Below are 10,000 nucleotides of genomic sequence, written 5' to 3'. Positions count from 1 at the left end.
TATTGACGGTATTTCTGGATTCGCTATAATGTTATGTATTATCATTGTTATACTTGATTTTTTTCTTTTTGTCCCTGTTTCTATCTCTCTCTCTCTCTCCTCTGCCTCTGATTTCTCTTTTATAGGTATTTGTGTGTATTTTCTCTTATTCTCGCATGTCTCTTTTCATTTCGTTGCTTGTCTGTTGGTTTTAGCTCTTGGTTTATCTGTGTATGACTCTTTGATTCCTCTCTCTCTCTCTCTCTCTCTCTCTCTCTCTCTCTCTCTCTCTCTCTCTCTCTCTCTCTCTCTCTCTCTCTCTCTCTCTCTCTCTCTCTCTCTCCCTTTTTACAGTACAGAAATTTTAAGATGCAACGTCCGCTGCCACACACCCTCTATCAGCATCACGACGGAAAGTACCGGCTTAAATATAGAGAGCATGAACGCCTATCACTTAATTAAGACGAATTAGGTGATCCCTTCCTCGCAGCAGCATAGATAGAACATAAACGTCCGTCACTGAGGCGATATTAATGAAATTTAAGCGACCATAACTCCGGCAAAAAGAGATGGACGTTGCGAGTCCCTCTCTCCATTCCCCAAGAATTCCTTTCAGGCTCCCTCCCTTAGCCCTGTGAATGGGGGATAATAGAGTGCATAAAACGTCCTAGAAAGGGAGCCATCGAGAGGAGAATGAAAAAAATGGGCATAGAAGAAGACAAAAGGTGGCGAAGGGGAGGACCAAGAGATGAAATAGGAACGACGGAGAAGGAAGATGGAGGCGAAGTGGAGGACCGAGAGATGAAATGGGAAGGGTGGAGAAGGAGAGAGGTAGTGGAAGACCCAATAAGTAAAAGGGGAAGGGCAGAGAGAGAAAAGAGAGTGGTAGGGGACGACCAAGAATTGAAGAGGACGGAGAAATGAAAGGGGAATGGAAGGAAGGAAAGGAAAGGGGCAATGGAAGACCGATAAATGAAAGAAGAAGGACGGAGAAGAAAAGAGGCGAGGCAGTAGAGGACCGATAAATAAAAGAGGAAAGATAAAGAAGGAAATGGAAAGGGCAGTGGAGAACCAAGAAATGAAATGGGGAAAGGCCAGAGAATTAGAAGAGAGGCAGTGAAGAGGACCAAGGAATGAAACGGTGAAGACCAGAGAAGGAGAAGAGAATAGCTAAGAGAGAACCCAAAAATGAAATAGCAAAAGCAGGGAAGAAGAAGAAGAGAGAGGGTTACGGAAATCCACGGCTTGATTTAATAGAGAAATATACCGTGGCCTCCTCTGCTTTACTGACCTAGATTGTGACCGACGCATTTTGGAAGGGTCGCCGACAGGAACATTAAGATAAAGTGATAAACGGTCTACGGAATGTTGTTTACTCTTCTTGTGGTGGGATAAGGAGAGCTGGTGGTTCTGCTGTTGTGTTTGACTGCTGAATTGTTAACGCAAAAAGAGAAAGACAAACGGATCTGTTGGGGCTGGGTTAACGTGCGCAGAATGGGAAAAGGCAGAAAGGAAGGGAGATAAGAGAGGGAGAGAGGGAAAGAGAGAGGAAGAAGGGAAAGGCAGAGAGAGAGGGGGGAGAGAGGGAAAGAGAGAGGAAGAAGGGAAAGACAGAGAGAGAGAGAGGGAAAGAGGGAAAGAAAAGGAAGAAGGGAAAGACAGAGAGAGAGAGAGAGAGAGAGGAGGGGGTGGGGAGGAGAGAGAGAGAGACATAGAGAGAGCGGGTGGGAGGGAGTTGCATGAGAGAAATATCATACAACAAGCAGTCACTCCTTATCCCTTTCGTCGAAATCGAAATAATTCCTAACGATAATTAAGCTAATTAAGAGGGAACACCTTAGTCAAATAGCCTACCGAAGAAATAATGTTATTTTGGGCGTTCCTCCACCTCCTCGTTCGTGCAGGTTGTTAGGCCTAGTCCGCGTGGGCCAAGAAAATCTGATTTGGTATATAGGCTCACGAAACCCCAGGCTTTTCCCCCTCTAACCCCGCAATCGTCGGTGGCTAAGATGAAACATGGGCCTTCGCGCCTAAGTCTTTGCTCTGTTTCGTTTTCTTTCTCTTTATAGTCTTTTTCTTGTCTCTTCTTTCTCTTTGTTTCGCTTTTGTTCTTGTTGTTTTTTGTACTGTGGTCTTACCTTCTGATGTTTTTTTTTATTTAGTTATTTTTCTAAAGTTATTTAGGATCATTCGTTTTATTTTTATTTATTCATTTATTTATTTTCATTTTGGTGGTTTTCTTGGTAATATCGGAAACAACCGAATCCCTCTGAGTTATTTATAGCTCTATTATTTCGCCCGCTCGGTATTTATCGTCCGACTTCTTCGGGGGCGAACGCGAAAGCCCTTATTTATATATCATCCTGAAATCTTTACTTTTTCTTCCTCTAAAGCCCATAAAGGTCATGCAAGGCTCATGCACAATCCATTAAGGTCGCGCAGTAAAGTGCGCCCTGCGGCAATGTCGTCCTTAACAGCCCTGTCTTCATCGTCATTCATTTACCGCCCATGTCCTCACCTGCGGTTTTTCCAAGGAAGGAGAGCATTTATTCTCTCACGGAGGAACATTTACCTGTCGGCAGCGCAGTAGGAGTGAGTGGGGGTATATGGGGACCGGGGGGGGGGGTTGTGTGTGTTCTTTGCTCATTTTCTCTCTCTCTCTCTCTCTCTCTCTCTCTCTCTCTCTCTCTCTCTCTCTCTCTCTCTCTCTCTCTCTCCCTCCTCCCTCCCCTCTCTCTCTCTCTCTCTCTCTCTCTCTCTCTCTCTCTCTCTCTCTCTCTCTCTCTCTCTCTCTCTCTCTCCCCCTCCCTCCCTCCCCTCTCTCTCTCTCTCTCTTTTTTTTTCTCTTTTTTAGGACTGCCTTCATTGCCTCTTGGTTTTGACATATGCCATTGCCGTATATACTGCTATATGCATTTTGTCCTACTGGTGCTTACTATGATATTTAATGACAATTTAGAGTGAAAGCCATGAAGATCAGTATACTTTTTGAATAAATACGAAAAGGATTTTTTTTTTTTATGAACATCTGCGTAATAAGGCACCTTCCCTGGATGAAGCTCTTTAGGCGAATAATTTGTTTGGAGCGCGCCTGTGTTTTGGGTCATATTCATTAACTTTATAGTTACGGATCTGTTTGTCTCCGTTCGGAATCGGTCCCTGGGATGCGGAGGAACTCGTTAGGTCGGCTCGTATCATCCACCCGCGCTCTGCATAACACTGGTGGCCTCGTGTTTTGGTCCGACGGGTGTGATGTATCCGTCGTTGGATCCCCCTAACCCCCTCCTCCCCCTCCCCGCTCCCCTCGCCTATATTTCCACTGTTCTTCCCCCTTCCTTTTCCCCGTCGCTCCATCTCCTTCTCTCTCCCCCCTCCCTCACCTACTGCCCTTTCCCCCTTCCCCTTCCTCTTCCCCATCTCCTTCCCCCCCTCCCCCCAACCTCAACTACTACCCTCCCTTCCCCTTTCCCTTTCCCCTTCCCCATCATCCCTTCTTTTCTCTTCCCCTTCCCCATCCCTTCTTTTCTCTTCCCCTTTCCCATCATCCCTTCTCTTCCCTTCCCCTTCCCCATCCTCCCTCCTTTTCCATTCCCTTTCCCTATCATCCATTCTCTCCCCGTTCCCTTCCCTCCCCTTCCCCATCCTCCCTTCTCTTCCCTCCCCCTCACCTCCTCTGCCCTGCTGCGATGGCGTCCCCGTTCCAGTACTTCCGAACAGCTGTTGTGTGTGGGATGGACGGCGTAGGAATAGGAGATCGGGGTGTGGAGGACGGGGGATGGGAGAGGGTTATGCTCCCCCCGTACACACACACACACACACACACACACAGAGAGAGAGAGAGAGAGAGAGAGAGAGGGAGAGGGAGAGGGAGAGGGAGAGGGAGAGGGAGAGGGAGAGAGAGAGAGAGAGAGAGACTCGCATATACATATATTTGCTTATATATACGTATGTATCTATACACACTCACACATATACCCAATTCACACACGCACAAAACGTACACATGCATAAGAAAACAAACAAGCATAAAAAACACAAAGAAAAATGAAAAGACGAGACAGACCCTCAGAAAATCGCAAAAGAAAAGGTGTTCTCCAGGTGCCACTATAAACAGATAGCGTAACGAGACAGTTGAACCATTGTCACCTTGCTTCGGAAAGTGATTACTGATGATGATGGTAAAAGCGGTAATTATTTACCTCAGGCTCTAACCACCATGTTTTTTCCTTGCAGGTTTATGGCACCATGATGGCCTTCAAACTCGCCCTGTTCTTAGTGCTGGTCGTCACCGCCTCCGTCGCTTCTCCTGCTGAAGGTAAGGCCAGAGAGGGAGACGGAGGGAGGGAGAAGGAGTGAGAGGGAGAGGGTAGGAGGGAGGGAGAAGCGAAGAGGGTGTGTGTGTGTGAGAGAAAGAGAGAGGGGGGGGGGGAGACACACACAGACAGACTGAGACCCACGTATAAACGCAGGCAGATGGGAAAGCGAAGCAATAGCAAGAACGGAGAGTGCACTGTGGCTGCCATCTGATGGAAATAATGACGAAGAGAATGAGTCCTGAAAGTGTCGTGAACAGCGCCATCTCTTTGACGGAAACTTCCCTATGAAGTGCAAAAGAGCTGACAGCGTTTATGTAGGTCTAAATGCAGGTTAACGGTAATTGATATTTATTATTTTAAGAAATGATCATTAAAATGATTGTAATAATGAAATGAGAGGACATATTGCCATGCAAATTTTGAAGAGGAGACTTAAAATAACGATGCTGTAAATGATGATTATAGATATATCAAAATTATTATTATCATTAATATAATTATAACTTATTTTTATCATTACAAGTAATGATGATGAAAATGACAGTCCTAATGAGAAATGAGAAAGCAGATATTGCAACAAAAATATTTATTTTAATCTGACTATAAATTTAAGAAAATGATTATGATCATGAGGGAATAATAATGATTATAATGATTGGCAGAATGGATAATTATTATAATCGGAATAACAACTAAATAACTGCGATTATAATGAATATAAAATAAATTTGTATCTTTAATGAGACAATTATAAGTATATGTAAACAAAAACAAAATATTACAGTAAGTTGTATCCCCACATATGATCTTTTTTGTGCCATTTCATCAAATAGATATTTCAGAACATTAATAATAATAATAGTAATGATGATGATGATGATGATGATGATGATGATGATGATGATGATGATGATGATGATGATGATGATGATGATGATGATGATGATAATAATAATGATGATGATGATGATGATAATAATAATGATAATGGTAATTCCAAGAACATGACCCTCAACAAAAGAACAGTGATATGAATGATAATTAAGTGATATAAATCATAATCAAGTGATACAAATGATAATTAAGTTCGTTTTATCAGGCTGACGATATTGTGAAAAAGTAATTCAAATATAAAACAGCCTAGTTTATGTTTGTTTGTTTTTTTCTCGAGAAGCGAGTTGTGTATAAAGATGAAAGCCAACAGGTATATTGCTCTGGAATCAATTAAGTGCAATGTTGAGTAAAGTTGATTGGAAAGCAGTTTTCGACGAGAAAAATATAGAAAAAAATGTACTAAAATATTAACGTTCCCCCTTCCAGCGAAGCCGAGAGGGAAATGGAACTTAGAAAAGGACATGCCTTGGGGGAAATGGATCCAGCTGTGTCTGTGCGTCTGTGTCTGTGTGTCTGTGTCTGTGCATTTTGTTTGAGAGGTAATGTTGTGTGTGTCTGTGTTTGTATCTTGATCATCTCGAGAATAGTATGAAGTTAGCTCAAGCATTTTGTGGATTCCAGGCGGGTACACACGGAAGATATTGCTTATGTGTGTGGCTCTGTTTCGTGTGAGTCGCAGTGTGTGTATTTGGTCAATACTTTACTTATCCATCTCTATATGTATTCCTTTTTATATTGATTAATTCATTTGATTGTTTATCTATTCTTATCTCGAAGACAGAATACTGCACAGAGACTGCACAAGTAATCTGTCTATGATAATGACAAAAAAGATACTAGTGATGATGATAGAAAAAAAATACAATTTTAATGATCTAGATAAAAATGATAGCGAAAATACTACAGAAAAGATTGCAAAAGCGGAAGAAAAAATGAGGGATAGATAATACATCTTTGACTGACATCACAGAAGCGGTACCGCCTTTACAGTGTAACAGTGAAATTACTACCCTCGGGTTGTGCTATAAATCTTCTTCAGATTTCTGACGTAAAAGAAAAGAGAGAGAGAGAGAGACCAGGGGGGGAGGGAGGAAGGGAAAAACTCTGAGACGGAAGGAGTGAGTGAGAGAGAGAGAGAGAGAGAGAGAGAGAGAGAGAGAGAGAGAGAGAGAGAGAGAGAGAGAGAGAGAGAGAGAGAGAGAGAGAGAGAGAGAGAGAGAGAGAGAGAGAGAGAGAGAGAGAGAGGGGGGAGGGAGGAAGGGAAAACTCTGAGACGAGAGAGAAGGAGAGAGAGAGAGAGAGAGAGAGAGAGAGAGAGAGAGAGAGAGAGAGAGAGAGAGAGAGAGAGAGAGAGAGAGAGAGAGAGAGAGAGAGAGAGACCAGGGGGAGGGAGGAAGGGAAAATCCTGAGACGGAAGGAGTGAGAAAGAGAGAGAGAAAGAGAAAGATATATATATATATATATATATATATATATATATAAATATATATATATATATATATATATATATATATATGTATATATATATATATATATATATATATATATATATATATATATATATATATATATATATATATATATATATCGAAGACAGAGAGAAAGAGAGAGAGAACGAAAGAGCGAGAGAGAGAGAGAGAGAGAGAGAGAGAGAGAGAGAGAGAGAAATTCGTATTCCCTCCACTTCCAGCTGTTGCTTCTCCATTTTCCCTTCCCTCTTCACATGTCTTTTTCTCTGATTTTTTTCCTTTCTTTCTTTCTTACCCTTCTCCTCTCCTTTTTACCCATACTCTCATTCCTCTCCTTACTATTCTCTCTTCGCCCCCTTCTCCTTCTTTTCTTTTGCTTTTTCTCTTCCAGTTGGTTTCCTGTCTCCCCTCCCCCTTTCTCTCCTCCATTCCCCCCTTCCATATTTCTTTCTCAATTTTTATATTTTGATTTGTTTACTTATTTTTTTGCATTTCTCATCTCTTCTATTTCATTTCTCGCTCCTCTCCTCTTCGCTTTCTCTTTCCTTTTCTTTGTCTCTTCTCCTTTCTCCTCTCCTAATGTTCTCTCAATTGCTCTTCTTTCTCCTTCTATCTCCTCTTTTGCCTTCCCCTCCTTTCTTTCCCTCTCCTTTTCCTCTCTTCTTTCTCTCACTCCCCCTTCTGTTCTCCTCTCCTCTCTTCTCGTTTTCCCTTCCCCCTCTTCTCTTCTCATTCTCCTCCCCTCCCCCACAACTCTGATCTCCAGCTTCCCTCTCCCATTACTCTCCTCTCACCCACGCCTTCCTCATTTCCCCTTCTTCTCCTCCTCTCTCCTCTCCCCTAACTCGCTCCCTCCTCCTCCTCTCCCCTTTCCTTCCCCTCCCCTTCCAATCTCCTGCCCTCTTTCTACTCCTCTCCCTTCCCTTCCCTACCCTCCTTTCCTTCCCTCTCTTCCTCCCCTGCTCTCCTCTTTCCTTCCCCTACCCTCCCCTCCTCTTCCTTTCGTCCCCTTCTTCCTCCTTCTCCCTTCCCCCTGCCCTCCCCCTCCTGTCCCTTCCCCTATCCCCTTCTCCCCTTCCTTCTACTTCTTCCCCTTCCCCTGCTCTGCCTTCTCTTCCTCCTCCTTCCCGTTCCCTTCTCCCTCCCTCCTCCTCTCCCTTCCACTCCCTGCCCTCTTTCTCTTCCTCTACCTTTCCTTTCCCTACCCCTATCCTCCTTTCCCCCTACTCTCTCCTCCTCCCCTGCTCTCCTCTTTCCTTTTCTTCCCGTTCCTCCTCCCCTGCTCTCCTCTTCCTTTCTTCCCGTTCCTCCTCCCCTGCTCTCCTCTTCCCTTCTTCCCTTTCCTCCTCCCTCCCCCTTCCCCTGCCCTTCCCTTTCCCTATCCTCCTATCCCTTTTCCACTCCTTCCTCCCCAACCCTCCTCAAATCCTCCTCTCGCCTTCCCTTCCCCTATCCTCCTTTCCCTTTCTCACCCCTTCCCCTATCCTCCTCGCCCCTTTCCTTCCCCTACCTTCTTCTCCCCTTCCCTTCTCCTCCCCTCCCCTCCTTTCTTCCTTCTCCTCCTCTCCCCTCCCTTCCTTTCCCTCCCCTCCTTCCCATCCTCCCACCCTTCCCATCCCCCCACCCTTCCCTCTTTTCCCTTCCTCCTCCTCTCCCTCCTCTTCTCTCTTCTCCTCCCCTCCTCTTCTCCTTCCCCTCCTCTTCTTCTCCCTCCCCACCCCTCCCCTTCCATTCCCCTCCCTTCCCATCCCCCCACCCTTCCCCTCCTCCATTCCCGCCCCTCCCTTCCCATCCCCCCCACTTCCTTCCCTTCCTCTCCCCTCCCCCTCTCTCTTCCCTATCCTTACCCATCTCTTCTCCCCAGCCTATGGAATCTACCCTTCTCTTCCCCCGTCACAGTGTGTTATTTTTTCCGAGCCGAGCTGCCTTGCCTTTAGATAAATGGCTTTATTTTTTTCGGCGTCTGCGTTGTTTGTCTTGTCCAGTTTTTTTTCTCTCTTTCTGTCTTTTTTTTATTGTCTGTCTGTGTCTCCCTCTTTATTTTGTTTTTCGTTTTGTTTTTCGTTTTTTTTTTTTTTTTTTTTTTTTTCTAAAAGTGGTGTTTTCACTAAGTTCATGGTGGGTATGTCATTATTATTGTTGGTGTTGGGCTGGTTGTTATTTTTGATGATATGATTATTTTTTGTTGTTACTATTACGGATATTATTTTTATTATTGTTATTATTATTGTTGTTAGTGTTATTAGTGTTATCATTATTCTTTTTATTATTACTATTATTATTATTAACATTATTATTTTTAACATTATTACTACGTTGTTGTAGATATTATTATTACTATTACTGATAGTATTACCATTATTATAGTTATTCATCATAGTCATGATGATGATGATGATGAAGATTATGAATCTGATTATAATTATGATGATGAGGATAGTAATGATGATATTTACAATAATCATTAGTTTCTCATATTACCGTTTTTTTCTTAATTCTTCTTATTATCCTTTTTTTTATCATTTTCCCCACATTTCTATTCCTCGTCATCTTCTCATTAATATCATCGTCACGATCATTACCGGTGTTTCCACAGCGTGTTCTATTCTTATTCAATTATCATATTACTATTTCGCTTTTCCCCTTCGCCCTAGGAGAATCAGACCACATTCCAAACGAAAGGAAAATTTTAGGCCTAAAGAAGGCAGTCATCAAAGCACATTACATTTACAATACAAACTATTTTTTTTTTTTTTTTTTGTAGGAGTTAGTATTCATGTGGTAATTACGACCTACTTCACGTTCTTATTACTCGGTCACGAGTCATTTCGTCCTTTTTTCATAATTTTCATTGACCCCAAATTAAGCGCAATTAACGCTGATATGAGACCAGTTAGGTATTTGAAAGTGTTCAATAAGTGGGACTGACTGATTGGTTGGCTAATATGATTCGCTAATTCACTTGATTTCTAACTAGATGAGTAGGAGGCTGAGTGCTTTGGTGGATGGGTTCCAATCCAATCAACATATGTCCATCTTTACTTTCATGTGTATATATCCCCATTACATATTCAATGGGTTGTCTATCCAAGGGAATCGGCCGGTTGAGTGATGGAATTCTTATTTATATTTCCCGTTCGGAGCAGAAATATTCCTTTAAATACTAGAATGTTCCCTTAAATAGTATAAGATTCCCTTAAATGGTATAATATTCCCTTAAATAGTAGAATATTCCCTTAAATAGTAGAATAGCCCCTTAAATCGTAGAATATTCCTTTAAATAGTAGAATATTCCCATAAATAGTAAAATATTCCCTTAAATAGTATAAGATTCCCTTAAAT

At 42.6% G+C, this 10,000-nt stretch overlaps 1 protein-coding gene across 2 annotated transcripts in view; it reads left to right on the top strand.

Annotated features, from left to right (window-relative positions):
• The window catches only part of LOC113816362 (opioid-binding protein/cell adhesion molecule), a 147,403-nt gene that overhangs the window by 104,892 nt on the left and 32,511 nt on the right, over positions 1 to 10,000 (top strand). For both annotated transcript variants that reach the window (XM_070135685.1, XM_070135684.1), the window contains exon 2: positions 4,213 to 4,294. In XM_070135685.1, the coding sequence (XP_069991786.1) occupies positions 4,225 to 4,294 (70 nt within the window). In that variant the 5' untranslated portion in view covers positions 4,213 to 4,224. The remainder of the gene's footprint in view (positions 1 to 4,212; positions 4,295 to 10,000) is intronic.

Source organism: Penaeus vannamei, chromosome 20, assembly GCF_042767895.1.
Source record: "Penaeus vannamei isolate JL-2024 chromosome 20, ASM4276789v1, whole genome shotgun sequence".
Classification (NCBI taxonomy): Eukaryota; Metazoa; Arthropoda; class Malacostraca; order Decapoda; family Penaeidae; genus Penaeus; species Penaeus vannamei.
The sequence above is the reverse complement of the archived record's forward strand: the minus strand, read 5'-3'. Positions and strand labels throughout refer to the sequence as shown.